Raw genomic sequence first — 22,717 nt, 5'->3', positions numbered from 1 at the left:
TACCACACCATACCGTGCATAACATACCACACCACACCATATTACACCATATATACCATACCACACCATACCATACCACACCATATATACCACACCATACCATACCACACCATACCACACCATACCATACCACACCATACCACACCATACCACACCATACCATACCATACCATACCATACCATACCATACCACACCATACCACACCATACCATACCATACCATACCACACCATACCACACCATACCACACCATACCACACCATACCATACCACACCATACCATACCATACCATACCACACCATACCACACCATACCATACCATACCATACCACACCATACCATACCACACCATACCATACCACACCATACCATACCATACCATACCACACCATACCACACCATACCATACCATACCATACCATACCACACCATACCATACCACACCATACCACACCATACCATACCATACCACACCACACCATACCATACCACACCACACCATACCATACCATACCATACCATACCACACCATACCATACCACACCACACCATACCACACCACACCATACCATACCATACCATACCATACCATACCACACCACACCATACCATACCACACCACACCATACCATACCACACCATACCATACCACACCATACCATACCACACCACACCATACCATACCATACCATACCATACCACACCATACCACACCATACCACACCATACCATACCATACCATACCAAACACAACATACCACACCCATACCATACCACCACCATACCACACCATACCATACCATACCATACCACACCATACCATACCATACCATACCACACCATACCACACCATACCACACCATACCACACCATACCATACCATACCATACCACACCATACCATACCACACCATACCACACCATACCATACCATACCACACCACACCATACCATACCACACCACACCATACCATACCACACCATACCACACCACACCATACCATACCATACCACACCATACCATACCATACCACACCACACCATACCACACCACACCATACCATACCATACCACACCATACCATACCATACCATACCACACCATACCATACCACACCATGCCATACCACACACACCATACCAAACATAACGTACCACACCATATTAAACCATATACACCATACCATACCACACCATACCACACTACACCACACCACATCACACCATACCATACCACACCACACCATACCACACCATACCATACCATACCATACCATACCATACCATACCACACCATACCACACCATACCATACCACACCATACCACACCATACCACACCACCATACCACACCATACCATACCATACCATACCATACCATACCATACCACACCATACCACACCACACCATACCATACCATACCACACCATACCATACCACACCATACCACACCATACCACACCATACCACACCATACCACACCATACCACACCATACCATACCATACCATACCATACCATACCATACCACACCATACCACACCATACCATACCATACCATACCACACCATACCACACCACACCATACCACACCATACCATACCATACCATACCACACCATACCATACCATACCAAACCATACCATACCATACCACACCATACCATACCATACCACACCATACCACACCATACCATACCATACCATACCATACCACACCACACCATACCATACCATACCATACCATACCACACCATACCACACCATACCATACCATACCATACCATACCAAACCATACCATACCATACCATACCACACCATACCATACCATACCACACCATACCATACCATACCAAACCATACCATACCATACCAAACCATACCATACCATACCACACCATACCACACCATACCACACCATACCATACCATACCATACCATACCACACCATACTACACCATACCATACCCTACCATACCACACCATACCATACCCTACCATACCATACCATACCATACCACACCATACCATACCATGGATATAATCATTTTTGTCAGATAGCTGATAGTGCTGGGTCGGAGTAAAGGGGCCCTGGGAGAATTACCCATAGATGAATATTAACAAGCCTGTAATCCCAGCACTTAGGTGGTTGAGGCAGGAACATTGGGAGTTCCAGTGAGATAGCACTGCCTTCTCACAGAGCTGTAGGCTGTCAGAAAACAAACCAATAAAGAGAAATAGAGACAGAGAAAGAAGAATAGGCAAGATTAGAAGGAGTGGTCACGGACCACAGTTCTTCAGGAATGGCTAGCTGTAAGAAAGCCAAGCAGTCTCCATGAGTGCCCATAAGGTTGGACCAGGGTACTTCTGAAGTTCCAGGCGGCCCCTGATGTCTGCAGTGCAGCGGGCAGTAAGGCTCCCCTAACTTGGATGTTGGGTCTTGGGGTTCTCTGCACAGTGCCAGTGCCACAGAACAACAGACAGTGGAACCATTTGCCAGTTGTTTGCTTAAAACAAAACCTCTGTAATTGGTACCAGGATAGTTGTTTTTCTTCTTTCTCATCCTCTTTCCTCTCCCCTGTGTTACATGCAGAGTGGGCTGAACCCTGGCTCTCTGCTTCGTGAGCCCGGAAGGCAGAAAGCGGACCACGTACCACTTATCTTGTCCAGATGCCTGCTCCCTCCCATCCTAGCTCCTTCATCCAGCTTTCAGGTCCTCACTTCCGCAGAGGTGAACGGTCTCACGGGAGAGTCCTTCCATTCTGTCTTCCGCAGCCCTCCTACCCAAATTAGGAGACACAAGGACTGCCATACTGAGTCGTATCCAGGCAGAGGGAAAGTGACACATGCCTCCAGTGTGATCACTTTAAACCTCCTCCTCTCTTGTGTTCCCATTTTTAAACTGGATTTTCAGGGAAAACAGGCTAGGGTATTTAGAATTCCTAGCGTTTGGGGTTGATGCTGGTGTTTTCACAGAAAAATGGGCAAAGTGAACTGGCAAGCAGGCACCCTTACCTCATTTCCTACATGACTGCATCCTCTCTCACACACACACACACACACACACATGCCCCACTTCCCTGACTGTGACCGGAATTATAATCAGTCATAATATTCTTTACCATCTTGTCACCTTTATTTATTTACTTACTTAGCGTGTGTGCCATGTGCCACAACGCTTGTGTGGAGGTCAGAGGGGCCTGTTCTTTCCTTCCACCCTATGGGACCCGGGAATCAAACTCAGCTCACCAGGCTTGGCAGCAAGCATCTCTTCCCGACTAAGCCATCTCGCCGACCGGCCCGGATCAGTCTTCTGTTTGGGAGTTCGTAGGATCCTAAAGTTCAAGCAGCTCTGGAGGAGGTGCAGTCCCAAAACTTCCCAACTCCCCTAGAGTGTCACTACCAAATGCATATACAGACTTGTTAAGAGCCAGCTGAAGTGGCTAGTGCACATTTTAATCCCACCCCTCAGGAGGCAGAGGCAGTCAGAGCTCTGTGAGTTGCACGGCCTGGTCTACACATCAAGATTCAGACCAGGGCTGAACAGTGAGATACTTACTTAAAAAAAAAAAAAAAAAAAAAAAAAAAAAGAAGACAACTTGGTGGGAGCCCAATCCTTCTCCCTTTAAAAACACTTGTAGATTACAAGTATTGGAAAATAATATTCAGTGTCTTCATATTTTCTTTCCTATAAAATGCTCCATTTTGATAGTTTAAACAAGGTGATGGAGAAATAAAGTAACATTGACATAAAGTGAAGTCAAGAGAGTCAGCTGTAGGCAGAATGCTTGCCAGGTGTATAGGCATAGTGGAAGCCTAAAAGGTGGTATTCTAAGTGGTCCCCTTCAAAGCATTTAAGATTCAGGGAACGCATTGTGAAAAAACACGTGAGACCTATAAAAATCCAAAGCCCATACAAAGAGCCATTCAAGTGGACGAAAGTCATCTCCGGTGGTCGTTAGTTAATTGCCAAATGGACTGACATGATGGTAAATGGAGGATCTGAAGAGGGGGGTTTTGAGGAGGACATGGATGTGGAAGATGCTTTGAGTTTGGGAGGAACTGAAGTGATTACTACAGGAAAAAATGAATGCAGAGAGTGGTGGGCGCAGAAACACGAAACTCAAAACTGAGTTTGCTTGTGTGGAAGTTTTGAGAATTTGGACCATGCGCCACTACATGGGAAGTTAGTGATTTGTAGGTAAGAATAAGGGTAAAAGATCAAATTTTTCTGCACCTTGACTTTCCATCTCAAAATTTTGTTGCTTACCAATATGATGATTTGGGGGGGAAGTACAGGGACGAAAGTCGCTGATTCCTGGTTCTTGCATAACCTGGTAGAAATGAGCTGAGGAGAGGTTTGGTGGGAGGAAGGCAGGAACGCATCGAGGGTGTTTGACCTTACATTGGCAGACAGTGAGGCGGGCTTTCCCTGACACCGTGCTTGGGTAGCCTGCTGACTAATTCCACCCAGCTCAGTGCAGGAAGTCAGCTTGCAGCTGAGTAAGTGAAAGTCTGCACGGAACCTGCAGTGCGGCTGAGCCTGCCTGCCAAGGGACTGCAAGCGGCAGCTTCCAGGACAGGACCGACCACAGTCTCAGATTCAGAACAGCCTCACTGTTAGATTTACCCCACACTTGCCAAAGAACATTTAGAGTATAGAAGAGGTGTGTTTCTTAGCTGTAAAGATGCACAGGAAGTTTATAACGCTATCTCTTTTCTTACCCAACAGACTTACAAGGACATACAATTGTCAGTTTCCCAGTTTCAGAAAATGTCACACTCCGTGAACACAACACACTGTTTTATTTATTGGTTTCATTCACTATGTTGTCCAGGCTAGCCTAGAACTCATGGTGCCCTGGCCTGAAAATTGCAAGTGCTGCATTTACCAGTGTTTGAAAACACACCACACCACACCACACCACACCACACCACACCACACCCAGTGCAATTTGATGGGACATGCAGCAGTGCCTGCAATGTTCTTTAGTGTGGGGCACCTCATGAAGTCTCAACTGAGCATGGTGATGCATGTTTTCAATCCTAGCTTTGGGATGCAGAGGCAGGTAGATGTTTGTGAGTTTGCGGTCTATGTAGCGAGTTCCAGGACAGCCAAGACTCATAGAGAGACCCAGTTTCAGACAAACAAATAAACAAACAACAAACAGAGAAGAAGAAGGAGAAGAAGAAGAAGAAGAAGAAGAAGAAGAAGAAGAAGAAGAAGAAGAAGAAGAAGAAGAAGAATATGATAATAATGCAGAAAATGAGGACGTCTCTGCTTTCAAATAAACCCATGGGCTAATTGAAGTTGTTTCTGAGGCCTAACACTGGGTACCAAGATCCTTCTGCACTGCAGGCTTGAGATACTAGTTTCAGTTTCTCATACCAAACCTTGGTGCCTGCTGACTGACTCCTCCTGAGGATATATGTCTTCTGTGTGTTGCTTTGCTCTGTGTAGACATCATAAGACTGTTTTGTGCATCAGAATGTTGCCTTATGTGTAGAAACTCTCAACCCAATTAAAGCGCAGTGTGTGTAGGAACAGTATGAATCCTGAACATGTGACTTGAAAGCTCTCTTGCCAGCTCAGCCACTAGGAGTGTGCCATACGTCATCTCTTTTTCTCTCCAGGGCTAACTCAGATTTCCATCATTCTTATGCATAATGACTTCACAGTGAACATCTATCTTGGAAGAGGCGCCATCTTTACAAGTCCCTGAGGGGAAGCAGCAATGCAGTCTGATAAGCCACAGAGTACAAAGCTCCCTTGATTTAAAAGAAGTCCGTATTCCTCCACAATAGCCGACTGGTCCTTCTCCCCGCATCCCAATTCTATCAACCTTTCCATAAAAGCCAAGCCAAAGCCATCCACTTAGTCAGTGATAGAGCACCATTATGTTGGCTTTCTTGCAATTAATTTACTTATTTATAAATGCTGAGCATGGTGGCACACAACCCTTTAAATGACTCCTTCATTTCATTTTATACGCACGAGTATTTTACCTGCATGTATATAGGTATATTCACTACACGCGTGCCTGGTGCCAGAAGAGGGTATCCGATGCCTTGGAACTGAAGCTATGGAGGGTAATGAGTCGTCATATGGTGCTGGAACTCCAAACTCTGCAAAAGCAGTCAGCTCTCTTAACCACTGAGCTGTCTCTCCAGTGCCTTCTTCCTTTTTAGAAAGTGCTTTTTATGTTTCTCCTTCTAACCCAGGCCAGAACGGATTTTTAATAAACTGTGTGCTAACAAGGAAACAACAGTGTAATGCAAATGCCCCACAGCCCCATAGACTCTGTTCAGATCTGAGAGAGCACTGTTTAAACTGGACTTTTTCCTCGTGACTTATGATCTCTCTTAACCAGACTTCTCACACTGAGCTCGTAGAATACTGTTCCTGCTTTTCCTTGCCTTATTTTTCTCCCAGAGTGTTTGCCTCCTCCCTGACATCATCAATTTCTTCTTTCTTCCTCCCTCCTTCGGTCCTTCCCTCGGTCTTTCCCTCCCTTATCATTTTCCTGCTTTCCTTTTTTCCTTTCTTTCCTTTTCTTTTGTCTTCTCTGTCCCCCGCCCTCTTTTTCATTCCCCGCCTCTTATCTCTGACAAGTACTTTAGCTCTGGGTGGACTCAAGCTCCTTATGCAGTCTAGGGCAACCTAAGACTTTTGATCCCTGTGACTCCCCCCCCCCCCACCCCGCCCTTCCCCCCAAGTGCTAGGATGGCATGTGAGTACCACCACGCCCCATGTATGCTGTGCTAGGGATTACCCAGGGCTCTGTGTATGCTAGAGTACCACTCTACCAACGGAACTACACCCCACAGCCCACTAACCCTTTATCAGAGAGGCTGATCTCTGAGTCTGAGGCCAGCCTGGTTTATACAACAATCTGAGTTCAAAGCCAGCCAAGCCAAGAAAGACTGAGAAACTTTGTTTTAATAAACATGCACGTGCATGCACGCACGCGCGCACACACACACACACACACAAGCACATAATGGAGAGCATCAATTACTTCAAACAGACCAAAAATTAACACATTCAAAGCTTCCTGAAACTGAAACTATTCTACTACATTAAACTGGGAAAAAATGGCTTGGTGGGGTCTACAGATGCTCAGTGACATATGCTGTCATATCACCACATTTTTATTCTTCAGTAGGATACCCAGAACTAAGGTGATGAGAGGGAACGAAACCATGAGTTCTTCTACTAGGGAATAAAAAGACACGCTATATATTTAATTAGCTCAAACAACCAAAGGGAAAGAAGAATCTTTTGCTAGAGGGAGCAACAAGCTGCCAAGAAACATGAAGTAAGTGAATAAAATCTAGGATATTTTGATGTCGCTCTAGCCTAGTATTTTCACACTCAGAAAGGCTTGACTTTAACATGAATATAATAATGTCCAGGAAAATAGATCACTTGGAGACAAATGCAGAGTTAAAGTAAGTCATATACTAAGAACTTTTGTTTTTGAGTAAGTTACTCAGAAAACAGTTTAAAATTTGAATTTAGCTCTAATTTATAATCCTTTTAAAATGTAGTATATGTGAAAATTACTTAACTGTCGTGTTTTATGAGATATCCGAGTTCAGATAAAAAAGGGAAAGTAAATAGAAAAGACTGCAAAATCCTCTCATGTCTCCACCAGTCTGCTTGGATTAGGATACGGTGATGAGTAAAATAATACAAGACCAGATGCCCTGCTGCCGTGCCCAATGTGGGTCAGTGGGGAGACAGCTAACTGAACTGGCTCAGAGCCACAGACTGATGGAGGCTCCTCCCCTTACCGCATCACCATCTCCCCACACAGTTCCATAATCCCTGAGGCAGGAGAAGAGCAGTCATGGTGAGTGATGACACGTGGGCTTTACATTCTTCTGCCTGGAAATGACTCAGACATTTCACAGACCAGAGCAAGTCAAAGGGTAAGGACACACACACACACACACACACACACACACACACACACACACACACACACACACACACACACACAAAAGTTCCTGGAAGCAGAGAGGAGTTTTTCTGATGAATGTATTACCATTGTTTAGCATCTGCTTCTCTTTCCATCAAATACTTTTGATCTCAATTCTCACAAACACTCTTTTCACTTAGTCCCTAAGGAAAAGCATCCACAGGTGCCACTCAGAGAATCTAGTGCAAATCTAGGGTTCTTTACATGATGTCTGAGTGTCTGGCTGAACAGCTAGAGCAGAGGCAGGGAGAACAACAGTGAATATTTCTCATTTGGAAAGAAAAAGAATGGGAGCCCAGCAAGTATTTAGGTTTGCAGCTTTGACGTTTTGCTCAGTCTGGCACACAGATTATCACAGGTTTGGAACTTGAGTCTGCATTTGGATGGAGCTCACTTACCGTAACTCTGTGGTCCCTGGCTGTACCTAAAAACTGATTTTTTTTTCTTCTAGTAACTTCTTTGGTACATAGAAAATGGTGCTGGCGAAGAATTCTAGTGGGCCTTCATTCCTTCTCTTTGATGGTTGAGGCACAAGGAGCAGCTCCTGGGTAATTTTAAGAATGTTTCTGAAAGCCAACTAATGTTCTTATTAAGCCAGATTTTTGGTTTTTTTTTTTTTTTTTTTTTTGAAGTATGATTCTCAGAACACCTATGTTTCTTTTTGCATCCCTGGAACTCTCTCTCTCTCTCCCAACTTAATGAAAGATTGCTAGAACGGTACTCATACACATTTTATTCTGGGGTCTTGTGTCCAATTATTTCATGATTCATTCGGATTCTCACCTTTGGGAAATTTGTTTGGCAGAAAGATGTGCCTGGGTATTTCTCAGAAGCCTTTCTGAGCTTGTGTTTTACTTTTGGTGGGTCGAGATAGATGTTTCTTCTTTCCAGTCTTGCAGGACTCTGGACTTTGGGACTCCATTCCTGATTTCATTTGCAAGCCTTTCAGTCCTGTTCTGAACTCAGTTTCTTTCTTGTGTTACTTTTGTCAATTGAAAAAAAAAAATCAAGTATACATAAAGAAGATTCTGTTTCCTAATCTCTTTCTCTAAGGCTACAAGTTAATTAGGTACAATATCTGCCTTTCGAGCTATTGGGATTTATCGTTAAGTGGATTGTATTATACTGTAACCTAGATCATCATTTATCTTACCTGTAATTTAACTGCTCAAAGTACAGTTAAGTTGCTTAAGCTTTTATCACAGTGGCACTTCATTTTCAGACATTAATTTCTGTAGTTTCAGATATACTACTGTGTTGTAATGCACTCTCTCTCTCTCTCTCTCTCTCTCTCTCTCTCTCTCTCTCTCTCTCTCTCTCTCTCTCTCTCACCACCTCCTCCCACCCCACCCCCCATGTGTGGTATATGTGCACTTGTGTACTTGGACACATATGCACAGAGGTCAGAGAATGGCGTTTGGACTGTTGCTCTATCATTCTCTTCCTTGCTGTTATTATTGAGATAAGTCACTCCCTGAGCCTGAAGCTTATGTTTTGGCTAGAGTGACTGGCTCTGTCCTTTGATTCTGGGGTTACAAACACACTCTGGAGTACTGAGGATTTGAACTCAGGTCCTTCCTCTTGCTTTCACAGCAAGCTTTCTTACTCACTGAACTATATCCCTATAGCACTAAGTAGATCTTGACTTGATTCACCCTTATAAAATGAGGATAAAGTCTCTTGGACTTATAACATTAAATGTGTATATTTATGCCACCAAGATCACTAACAATTTTATGCTATTATCTTATTGGTTAATATATGCATGATGATTTTCAGTATGTATCAGATTTTGACTTTCTTAATACAAATCTGTAGTAGTACATACTATTACCTGAAACAACATGTAGTATGGCTCCAAGCACATAGTAGGACATAAAGCACGGGTCAATCTGAATATTTTGCCAGCTGCAGTATTTTATCACACGTGAGGTTGTGTGTAAGTCTCTCCTGGGATCACGGTTATCTGCTGCTTGCTTTCTGTGTGCTTTGGAGCAGAGTGCTGAACGACAGCTTTAGTGAATTTCTGAAACTCTCAAAGCTGGTGACGAGGCAAGGTCGGATAAATGCACTCAAAAGGGTTGGCCATCTGCTTATCATATATTCATTACGGTGTCCATAGTATAAACACCTTTTCCCCATGGGAAGAAATGCTGAATAAATCCAGGCAAGATTAATGATCTGGACCTGTTTTTTCCTGGCAGTGATCAGCTGTTTTCCCATGGCTGGGGACAGCGTTTTGGTCACAGGTATGAAAGTCAACGCTGTTTCCTTCTCTTGGAAGGTGCTGCTTTACTGTTCCTCCACAATCCAGCAACCACTCCCATACTGAGTCTGGTGATTTTAGCTCTTTCTTTCAGGGTGTCTGTTACACTATGCTATGAGGCCGTGATACGAGAGACAACCGAGGAACGAGAGAATGTTAACAACCTTTCTGTTGCTGTGGCAACATGCCTGACAATCAACCTAAAGGAATCAAGACATTTTGGCTCATGGTTTCAGGGGGTTTTAGTATATGGTCACGTGACATCGAGTTTCTTGGTGAGGATGAGGCAAGAACATTGTGCGGCATTCTTGAGTGTGAGATAGGGAAAATCTGTTCACTTCCTTTGGATTCCAAAGGAAAACATGCAAGGAGAGAGGGAAGGAAGGAGAGAGGGGAGGAAGGAGAGAGGGGAGGAAGGAGAGGAAGAAGGACTTGAAACAAAATACACTGCTCAGATCTTTGCTCCCAGTGTCCCAGTGACCTACTTCCTAGTGGTCCCTATCCAGCAGAATTTCGGCCATCTTCTCATAGTCTATTAAGTTACAAATTTAATACATCCATAAGAATGTCATAATGAACTTGGCAGTGTTGGAACATGCCTTTAATCTCAGTACTCAGAGGCAGGTATATCTTTGCATTCTGATCTATAGAATGAGTTGCAGGACAGCCAGAGGTACACAGAGAAACCCTGTCTTGAAAAACCAAAATAGGGAGAAAAAAAAAAAAAGAAAGAAAAGAAAAGAAAACAAAAAAGAATACTGTAATGAAATCTATTATTTTATATGCTAGCCCCTCCAATCTATTTATGGGCTAGAGAGATGGCTCAAAGGTTAAGGGCACTTGCTGCTCTTCCAAAGGTCTTGAGTTCAATTCCCAGCAACCACATGGTGGCTCACAACCATCTATAATGTGATCTGATGCCCTCTTCTGGTGTGCAGATGTACATACAAGCAGAACACTGTATACATAATAAATAAATAAATAAATCTTTTTAAAACCTCTATTTATCTCTCTCTTTCTGTGTGTGTGTGTGTGTGTGTGCACACATGCATTCACACGTAAAATATCCAATGATCAGGGTTCTAGAAAATTCACATTAAAGCTAATAAATAAGATTAAAAAATCTATAAATCTATAAACAGCTTTTCTGTTGATGAAGCAGAATCGTCAGAATCCAGTTCACAGTTCACAAGCTCCCACTTCTGAGCCCTGTTATAGTGAACACTAAGCCATCACACACAATCCTTTGGCAAACAGTGCAGATCCAGAAGTGAGAGTGAGGGCCTCAGTCTACCCAAGTTATTCCAGATTAATATTCTCACTGTTATATTGGTGTGGTGTCGTGAGGGACACAAGCAAAGTTGAAATTGAAAAGTACGCTTCTACACTTCATGAAGCTGGTCTCACTGTGTACGTGAACTATCATATGTGCTGAGGCCTTAAGTTCTCCGTGAGACAAACATGGAAATTTCAGTCTGGCTAAAGTACTTATACTGAATCTGTGTTTGGACAAAAACACACTGTGTAATGTACACTGTATATTTGAGGATGTGCCAAAGATACTCCTTATTTATTAAGATCTTAGAGGACCATGCTGAACACAAGCAGCCAAAAGATAAACAGAACTTGGGCGTGCCGAGAAGCTTCTGACAGGAGATGATCTTCTGACAGCTACAGAGAAGAGGGGCACAGAAGTCCCCGAGGCAGGAGAGGAGTTGTGTGGTTGTAAGGCATGACAGGACCGTGACCCACTGTGGGTGCTCTTCAGTTAGAGAAGATGGAGATTTATTCAAATGCATTGACAACAGAGGACAATAGTCTCAAGTTCTAGGACACAGTCTAGTCTGACTTTGGAAAGGACAATGAACACATTTAACCTGATCTTTAAGAAAAAATTATTGTTTTTTATTTTTTGGTTTTTCAAGACAAGGTTTCTCTGTGTAGCCTTGGCTGTCCTGGACTCACTTTGTAGACCAGGCTGGCCCCGAACTCACAGAGATCCGCCTGCCTCTGCCTCCTAGAGTGCTGGGATTACAAGATGAAAAAAAATATATTGTTAAACTGGGCATGGTGGCACACACCTTTAATCCCAACATTTGGGAGACAAAGTCAGGTGGGTCTCTGTAAGTTTGAGGCCAGTCTGCTCTGCAAAGCTCCAAGACAGCTAAGGGTACACAGAGAATCTCTGTATAGAAAACAAAACAAAACAACAAAACAAAAATGATTGTCCCAGAGCTTTATACATGAATATATAGTTTTGATCAAGTGCACCTCCACTGCCTGCATTTGAGGAAGCTTCATTTTGTAGAAGGTAATTGACACAGAGACTCACAACTGGGCAAAGTGTAGAAAGTTTTACCTGATGGTACTGGAGATGTATACGAAGCAAAGAATGGGTGTTCTTGAGGGAGGAGACTGACTGCGCTTCCCGAGTGTAAATGCATGTGCTTGACAAATGCTCATTGCCTGGATCTGGTCTGAAGGAGTGTGTGCCCCTGGAGTAAAATGCATAGACCCCACAAACGCTTAGTGCCTGGATCTAAACAGAGACAAACGAATGTGTTTGCAAGTCTAAAAAGTGTGCAGAAGAGCATTTAAAGTCTTCTATTTACAAGTTCATTTGGCTAATAAAAAATCGTCCTCAATCAGAGATAGCCAGGATAATATGTGGATGGTTATTTGTTAAGCCCAGTAGGGGTCTTGTCATAGAGTTAAAAGAATTAGTTTAGGGAAACCACAAAACTACCCGGGGATGTAATTTCTGAATCTTACACTGGCAGCAGTGACCTCTTTCGTTTTAGTTTCCCATCCATTATGTTTAAAACCAAGGTTTGGTAAGGATGACTTAAAGCCTATTTCAACCATGGATTGACTCTGTTGCATGACCTGAAAATAGAACCCACAGTGCGTGACAAGCGTGTTGACAATTTGTGGAAGAATTAAAGATCGTGACAGTAATCTGTGACTTGGTTCATATCTGTAGTAAAATTAATGGGAGTGGAAGTTGGGGTGAGAAGGAAAGGAAGACCTGGTCCATTTTCCGTCATCCCCCTTTAGGGTCCCCCTTTGATTCCCCCTCAGGAAGTGGAGTAGAAAAAAAAAATAACCTGCATTCGTCAGTAACTCTGGGTCAACCACAACTTACAGACTGTAAGGAGGTCAATGGAAACAGGGGCAGTGATTGCTATAAAACCGACAGGTGCTGCCGTTGACATACCCAGCGAGACACACGCAGAAGAAAGTGCTTCCTGAGCAAAGGAGCAGCCAGTGGGAGACAAGCATGAAGGGCCCGTGTGAGACAGCCATGGTGAGTGATGCCGGTAATCCGGCTAAAGGGTAACTGTATCTGAGCTTCCAGAAAGGTAGATTTCTAAGGCTTCAGACCTCCTTGGAGTCTTTTGTGAATTAGTTCTGGAAAAAGTCAAGTTAAGTTTAATTTTGGTTTGTCCGGTGGAGAAAAAGAAAAGGGAGGAAAGCATATGAATTTACCAGACAGATTTTGCTCAGGTGGTTTAGAGAGTGTATCTGGTGTCACAAGTGGCCATCATGGTCCTTCTTACCTACTCATTATAGACTTAGGCTGGCCCAAAACAAGAGCTTGGCCAAGTATATTCATACATACACACGCACATATATATGTACGTGTACATATATATCCCAAGAAAGGAATATATATGAGATATCACAATATATTACATTTAATAATACTACAATATACATTAGATATTAATATATAACATATATCCCAAGGAAGCAGGGAGCCCACGGTTTGCTTCTTCCAAGACTATTGCAGTATTTTGGGTGGAGGAAGTAGAACCATTCAGTGTTAAACTTTTTGACAGCTCCTGGAGAAGTGTCTCGTGTATCTTTGATAACTGATTAATTAATTAATTTGCATGGCCTTACTTCTTCTAGAAGCTAGGGGGATGTTAACGTGATGGAATTCTACTCCTCACTCCTTAAACCCGGAACCATGCCTGACTCTAACCGGATAAACCCAGGAAGGGTTTAGTATACAGGTACATGGATCAGGCTTAGGAAATCACACACAGTGTTGTTGGTTTTGATCATCCTCTGATTTGCCCTGAAACTTAAAGGAACATAATTTTTTTTATACATGGCCCATGCTTTCTGACAATGGTGACATTAATTTAATTGCTACTGTATTATTTTAGTGATTACAACAAGCCACTAAAGTATAGCATTGAGGGACTTAAGGCTTTGAAGTCAGATGAATTTGGCTCTGATATCTGCTAAGTATGGACTTTGAGGTTAGCCATTACTGTTGTGAGTTTCAATTTTCTCATCTGTGCAGCAGCATAATTATGTTGTCTCTCTTGCAGCATTTTCGGGGAAGGAATTAATTGATACATTGAGGTGAATCTATACCTGTAAAGTAGATCATGTATGCTTAGTTTTTAGTTAATTTGGGCACTAATTTGTTACAAGTGGTTAAGGTAGAAAAGCATATAAATATCAAGTCTTAATATTATTGTTTTTGCATTTCAAGAACAAGATCCTTCTGTGTGGCCCACGCTAGTTTTGAGTTTGCTATGTGGGCTCAAACTGGTCTGGAACTGGCAATTGTTTAGCCTCAGTCTCTGGAGTGTTGGGATTACAGGAGTGTGCCACCAAGCCTGGCCCAGTGTGACTATTACTACCTCTCACCCTTCATCAGCCCACAGAAACATATAAGGAATATTCTCATTACACAACGAAAAGGAACGCAGTCATATCTTTTGTTTGCTGTCACTTTAATACCGTAATGCAGAAGTGAGCCCTGCATCTAGGTGTTCTGTCTCCCAGCAATCGTGTGCTGCTTCTCTGTGGATGATCTAGAGGCAAGATTCTCAACCTAGCGCCATTGTATCCGAGCAAATCCTTTGGGTACTTTAATGCTACCAGCCATTTCTATTTCTTTGGGGAAAAGGCAGTTGGATTGTCAGCAAGAAGCATGGCAGTGAGGGTAGCATTGAAATAGGATTGAGTTAGGCGGGGGCAAGCAGAGAGGACACAGTCTGTGGGTAATTGAGGTCAATTTGCATGGAGCATGGAACTGACCAGGTTCTGCAGCCCATTCCTGTGTGCGGAGGTTACAGGTTACAGGTAAGTGTAGGGGCAATTGTGTGGGTGTTCTCTCAGCTGGGCTTACTGCAGAATAGTGCACAAAGTTAAGCCGAGAGGGTTTACCTTCTTTAACTGGCCACCTTCAGCTTCAGTATTCACCCACCTGTTTCCCACTCTACAGGATGAGACCCATACACATCTCTTAATCTGCTTTAAAGGTGACATATAAGAATTGAAGCCTGTAAAAACACTCCTAGCTTCCCTAGGAAGAAGTATTGTTTGTATTGCTCTTCGGACTCAGCACCAGCATCATCAGAGCTCCGAAACACTAAAAAAAAAAAAAAAAAAAAAAAAAGCACTATCTTGAAGCAAGCAGTGATTTAATAATATGATCTGATGTCCTGATAAAGACTGTGCGGTTTTCAGTACCTCTGTCTCTGTGATTCAGTGGACTGGGTGTTTAGAATTCTTGGCTCCTGGAAAGAGACACAACCAAGATTAATGTGGATAACAGGAGTAATGAACTTCAGAGGCTGGGACCAAGCACTGCCATGGAAGGTGGAGCCTGTGGACTGGCACAAAGAAGCAGGGGAACCCAGCCAAGGAGTTTAGTGCCTCTCAGACATAAGTCCTTCGCCTAGCTGAGTAGATTATTAAGATGAGTGCAGTCTACTTCACGGGGTAGCTTTTAGAATGCAGTATTTAAAGAGATGTGAAGATGTTTTCTAAAACACTCCAAGAAGGTTTAACTATTTATAAAAATAGTGACTTCTTAGGGGCCTGGCAGTTGTCTTGGTTGTTTTTCTATTGCTGTGATAAAACACCATGACCAAGGCAACATTTAAAAGAAAGTGTATACTTGGAGCTTCCAGTTTCCTAGGGTTAAACTCCATGAACATTGCAGCCACAGGCAGGCGTGGCATTGGGGCAATAACTTGAGACAGAACCATGAGACAGTAAGAGCTAACTGGGAATGACATATGACCTTTGAAACCTCAGAGCCCACCCCAGTGACACCCCTCCAACAAGACATGTCCTATTCCTTCCCAAACAATTCCACCAACTGGGGACCAGACAGTCAGACATGAGGTCCATCGGGGGTGGGGGGATTCTCATTCAAACCACCGTAGCAATTATCACTAATGATATAATCCTGAGCTATAGTGACTTTCAGTCTTGATAATTAAAATTAGAAGTGAGCTAATGATCATGATACCCAAGAGGAAAAAGAAGACTTGGAGGAGAAATTTACTTAAGAAACCCAAAGGAGTGGCTGATGGATACGTGACTATGTTTTCTATACTTTACAGCACTTGTAAGGACTGCATTCCACGTCCACTCACACGCAGTGTAACATCAGTATGACGCCAACAGTTGTTACCTGTACCAAATCCTTCCCACATGTTTACAGGGCTCTTTGGGGTTTATGTGGATGTAGGTAACCAAGTCACTGTGGAGTGAGTCCTGAAATTATGGACCCAGATAGTTGACTCTAGAAGCCACAACGCTGGGGCCTCAAGGGCTAGTTATTGAATGGGTAAAAGATTGTGGAGGTGAAGGCAAAGGACTGCTGATTATCTGCAGGTACGAGCAGAGATCTTGGTCCAACAGGTTGACACCATGACCTCTCTGGTTGTTCTGGGCATTTCTTGCCCTCCAGGATGGATAAAATAACAGGCAGGTCTTTTAATCCCACACGCATGATCATCTTCCTACCAACGCAGTGTGAACCTGAACAACACAGAGCCCAGAACAGCCTTAGCTCTTCTGCCTTATTTATCGTGGGCTTGTCCATCTCCAGTAATGATGAGCAGGGGGTGAGCGGGGATTGCAGTGTGGGTGAACGGTGCTTGCAAAAAAGGGAAGCTGTTGAGTTTTTAGCCTTTGTGGTTTGCTCTTCACTGAGTACTCTCTTTGTGTGTTCTTGCAGCACCAGACAAATCGGTTTCAGTGTTCGTATAGAAAACATATTTTCTAGAGCTCAAAGAAATGGGTTCCGTGCTCTGCCGCCATGCACCATTAGCGCCCTGGCTTCTTTCAATTAGCATGGATAATTGGAAGTATGCCATGGTTGGCTTTGCATAATCTTTTACTCAATGAGCGCAGCTTAAATATATTGCTTAATTTAACTGTGCCACGCTGTTCATTCTTCTGCATTGTTTCATTCATTCATTCAGAAAGTTTTTATGGAACACCCATGGTGTTCACATTCTCTTACAAGAAGTTGTACTCTACCAGGTCTAAGTCTGAAATGAACAGAAATATTACAGTTTTAGAGAACATAAAAACACTTCTTGACTGATAAATGATAAAAGTTTTATTATTTAATGTTGATAAATATACTTCTAACTGAACTACATATGAGCGGGGCCTTGACTGTATGATGGGATTTGGAGGGATGTCTTGAAGAAAGGCTTTGTGGGATATAAGGCTGGAGATAAAATCAAGAGGGCTTTAATCAGTAGATTTTGTTTTGCACCCTGATAACATCAGATGTGACTGTTCTCATTGCCAGTGATGACCTGTACCATAGAAAGAAAGAAACCCTGATTCCATAAAGTGACCCTACGTACAGAGTTCAGTCGTGCACCACTAGGGCTTGCTCTAACCTGAGGCGACCATCTTGATCTTCCAGGTCAAGTTCCTGCTATTGCTGATGTTGGGGCTTGCCATCCTGAGGGGGGTAGCAGCTCGGAAGAACCCCAAAACAGGGCCTCCTGCCCTCCAGAAGACTGGGAATTGCCCTCCTCTGGGGGAGGACAAGAGTGTGAGAGTTGACATTCGCATCTTCAATCAAAACCAGGGTATCTCTGTCTCACGTGATTTCCAGAACCGCTCCAGCTCCCCATGGGATTACAAGTAAGTTGAGCAAGATAGATATACATATTCCACTGAAAAATGTGCTAAGCAAAGGGTAATGGTGCATGCCTTTAGTCTCAGCACTTAGGAGGCAGAGTCAGGCCGACCTCTGAGTTCAAGGCCAGCCTGGTCTACATATTGAGTTCCAAGAAAGCCAAAGCTACATTGTGAAACCCTGTCTTGAAAAAACAAAAATAAAAGAATAAAAGAAAAGAAAAGAAAGAAAATTGTGCTTAATTATTTTGATTATAAAGCCTTATTCTTTTGAGAATTCAGGACTCACATTCTCCCCGCCCCCCACCCCCATCCTTTTTTCTGAGATAGAGATCTCATTCTGTAGCCCAGGTCACCCTAAAACTTACTAGGTAGCCTAGGCTAGCCACAGATTTGTTGCTATCCTTCTGCCTCAGCCTTCTGAGTCCTGGGATTTTAGGCACGAGCCACCATGCCTGGCATCACATTTGTTCTCCCAGGAGCTCAGCTTTTTCTTGCCCTGGCTCACCTGGGTTTTTGAAAGCCTCAATATTTTTTCAGCCTGCATTATTATCACTGCATGAGGATGAGTGGAAACTAGGAGTCAGGTTAGAGATCTACTCAGATTAGAGCCCCTGAGTCACAAAGGTGTGGATGAATATGGAAGAAAAGGCGGCCTGGGAAGTGGAGGTTAGCCACTCAGCGTGGAGTCTTGTAGTTTTGCCTCAAGATCTAGGTCCTAGGAACACTCAGCTCCCACCTGTAGGCTTCAAATACATCCACAAATACAGCCTGCAGGAACGGAGCAGTGCTTTGGGGCTGCTGCAAACTGGCTTGGCTGCCTGTCTCCAGGGAGAAGGAAATATCAAGAGAGAAGCGGAGAGAGGCTTTGGATTGACAGATCTCTGTGGCCTTGATTTTCCTTTCCAAGCAGTGAGTTTTATGGACTGTGCATTGGGAGACCTACTAGTGATGTTCAATTTCTGCTAAAGGACAGGGAATAACTGTAATAATAACAATGCAAATAAGATGTAGACCTAAGATTAACCGAACCCTGGCATCACTCATGAGGTTATGCTGACTGGAGACTGGAGAAGTGTCTCGTGTATCTTTGATAAGTGATTAATTAATTAATTTGCATGGCCTTATTTCTTCTAGAAGCTAGTGGGATGTTAAGGTGATGGAATTCTACTCCTCACTCCTTAAACCTGGAACCATGCCTGACTCTAACCAGATAAACCCAGGAAGGGTTAGTATAGAGGTACATGGATCAGGCTTAGGAAATCACACACAATCCTCTGAGAGAATGATATTCGAGAAACTCCGTTTTATAGTGGAGATACCCGAGGCATAGGGAGTTACTTAACAGCTAGAGCTTAGTCCAAGAATCCAGACCCTGTGTTGCTCCTCGTGGAACTCAGGACTTCTCCTGAAAGGGAACACCCAGCACTGCAGAAACCCTTCGCTTTTCCTCCACCTGGCCTCAGCCTCACGCTTTTCTCTCCCTCCTCCTTTTTTTCCTTCAGCATCACCCGCGACCCCCACCGGTTCCCCTCAGAGATTGCTGAGGCTCAGTGCAGATATTCAGGCTGCATCAATGCCCAGGGACAGGAAGACAGCTCCATGAACTCCGTTGCCATCCAGCAGGAAATCCTGGTCCTTCGGAGGGAGCCCCAGGGCTGTTCTAATTCCTTCAGGTTGGAGAAGATGCTGGTGAAAGTTGGCTGCACCTGCGTCACTCCCATCATCCACCACGCGTCCTGACAAAGACGTGTGCCAAACTCAGTTGAAGAAACATGATCAGAATGTCTGGGAAGGCGTTATGTTGGGGGTGGGGGTGGGGGGGTGGCAAGGATGGGCAAACATCTGGTATGTGTGTCCATAGACACACATAAATGAGGTTGGCATAAACTACTATCTATTTATATTTGTAGAGGATCCATACATATATTTATAACCTATTGATTATATAAAAATTTAGTAGAGAATTAATATATCCATTAATTATGTAATAAATATTTCTAATGTTAAAGCATTTGAAGTATGTTTTGGTTAGTTTTGTTAACTGGTTACAAACTTCAGTCACCTGGCAGGAGGGACCCTCGGTTGAGGAGTTGCCCCTCTCCGATTTGTCTCTGGGCATATGTGGGGGGGGGGGGTGTCTTTTTTTTTTTTTTTTGGTTAAAGATTGTTGTGGGAAGACCCAGCCCATGTGGGTGGTGCCACCTCTGGCCAGGTGGTTCTGAGCTGTGTGAGAAAGCAGGCTGGGAAGGCCATGGAGAGTAAGCTAAAGAGCAGCATTCCTTCATCACATCCGCTTCAGGTCCTGTCTTGAGTTCCTGCCTCCACTTCCCTCCACTATGGATTGTAACTCAAAAACCAAGCAAATGCTCTCCCCTCCGACTTGCTTTTGCTCATGGTCTTTAACAAGGCAACACAGACACAAACTAAGACAGAGTATTCAGCTTGCACTTTAAGGCTTTATGGCCCTAAAGCTTTTGAAGTTCTGTACGTGTGTTGTGGTTTTTCCTATTTCCTCCTCAGAGCACTGGTGTTAGTGTTGTTGTTAATGGAATTGAGGTTTGGTTACACTTATACTGGGAGGTAAGGGAGCTGAGGCAAACAGTATTCAAGTGCGGGGGCAACATGTTCCTAGTCCATGCTTCTGGCTACATTGTGTTACAAAGCAAACATTTACTGGCTACTGTCCTGCCCACTAGAGGGACAAAGTGGAGGAAGATGTACATAGAAGGGCCACAGTGTCGGCAGCGGCTGGGCCTAGAACCCTGCTATCAGGGTCACGGGTCCCTTTGCCTTCTTCTCCCTATGACCTCTATGGACCCTCTGGGGTCACCAGGAATCTTTTATCAGACTCCTATGCTACATGTAGATACGGAGTATGAACATGCCTGTCTCTGGGAAAGCTGTGTCTTCCTTGTTGGCATACGGCACACCACATCTCTCTTTCAATGCTACTGTGACCCCGGCTTTAAGAACATCTGTATTGCGGCTGCATTCCAGGTGTCCAGAAGTCTATGCATTTCTGAGAGGAAATGGAATGTAAGGCCTTTCTCCTATCTGGGATTTGACTTTGGGTTGGGCAGGGAACAGGAGCTTGGCTCCCTTCTCTAACATGTAACAAGCAGGATGGTTGGGCAGGTTTCCTTCACTTATTCACAAATGAGGTGTGCTGGAGACAACAGTAGGGCTCATTGCCTAACGACCCACGAATGGCTAGTTCTGTGTCTTGGCTTGTAGGAGTGACAGATGCTTGATCATTTCCCCCAGATAACTCTGGTGATGTCAAAGAGATCTGAATTCTGAGGGTCAGTTAAAGGTCAGAGAGAATAGAAATTCCCCTTGCTGGTAGTCTCACATTAGAGCCAAATAGACCACTACAGCCCCTGGTTTGCTTCCCTCATTGATGAATGTAGCCTGGAGGAATTAGTTGACTGTTCAAGGTCACTCAAGCACTTGCTGACAGGAACAGGTCCGTAGGCTCCGTGTTTAAGACTTTGGCATTTTGGTTTTCCAGCACTGCCATAGCGTTCTCATAAAGATCCATTCCAATCATTCCTCTGTGTGGCTGGACTAGCATCGGCCGTGGGAGAGGACGTAGAAGTACCACATCATCAGTCGCCAAACCCATTGCTCACAGAGCCCCCAGAGGCTGAGCAAGCTTGCCTTCTAAGCTTGTGGCTAAAGGTGGCTGCCACCAGGAAACTGCACATCCCTGTCTACTCACGAGGTGGCACACTGCACCCACGTGTTTTGGATTCCTTAGCAAAGACAGAAGAGAACTAAAGGGCTGCTTTATGGGTGCACTTGTTTGCTCGGGCGGGCAATGTGAGAAGCCGTTGGCAGAATGAGCATGATTAGCTTTGCCAGGCTCTCTGAGAGCCAGTAGCATCCTATGTTGCCTGAAGATACAGACTAAGTTGAATGTTCAGGTTTTAAAATAAAGGGCTTCCATCATGGCATGCAGGGAGATTTCCACATAGAAAGTCAAGAACGCATAGCGACTTGTTTCCTTTCTTTTCCTTCTTCCCTCTCACCCTTTGCTTGTTTGCCGTACACTCTCCAATGTCTCACACAGACCAAGCTACCCTGGAGCTTGGACTGCTGATCCTCCTGCATTTCCCACCACACTCAGTTTTATGGGACTTCCTGCACGGTAGGCAGCAACTGAACTGCATCCCCCCAGCCTGCACATAGTTATTTTTTTTTCTATTTAGAAAATTATATAAGAGGAAAATTAATACCTCTTCTCTTCCATGTCTTAATAACAACAAATAACAAAAGCAGATTTACTCTATACCCAGCATTGAAGTTCATTGTAATCTATGGTGTAATTTGGAAAAGAAGCAATACATTTCAGGAGTGATTCATGGTCCACTGAATAAGTGTACAGCTTACGAGTTGTAGTGCCATTACTCATAAAGTGGGTACCGATTTTGAGTTTCTCTCAGTAGTGAAAATACTTTATTTTAATACTAAGATGGAAAAGGACTATGATTCATGTGTTAAGGTGTTTTGCATGAAAACATCTTAAGCCGTCATAGCAATATG

The 22,717-nt window shown here is 43.8% G+C and overlaps 1 protein-coding gene across 1 annotated transcript; it reads left to right on the top strand.

The window, feature by feature from the left end:
* The first annotated feature begins 13,529 nt into the window (after positions 1-13,529).
* Positions 13,530-19,912, top strand: Il17f (interleukin 17F). The gene is made up of 3 exons (XM_051152584.1): positions 13,530-13,556; positions 17,952-18,175; positions 19,675-19,912. Exons 1-3 carry the CDS (start codon positions 13,530-13,532, stop codon positions 19,910-19,912), a joined length of 489 nt encoding a protein of 162 aa, XP_051008541.1.
* Positions 19,913-22,717: the final 2,805 nt, after the last annotated feature.

This window comes from Acomys russatus, chromosome 11, assembly GCF_903995435.1.
Source record: "Acomys russatus chromosome 11, mAcoRus1.1, whole genome shotgun sequence".
NCBI classification, from domain to species: Eukaryota; Metazoa; Chordata; class Mammalia; order Rodentia; family Muridae; genus Acomys; species Acomys russatus.
This window is presented reverse-complemented; position numbering and strand designations above follow the sequence as displayed.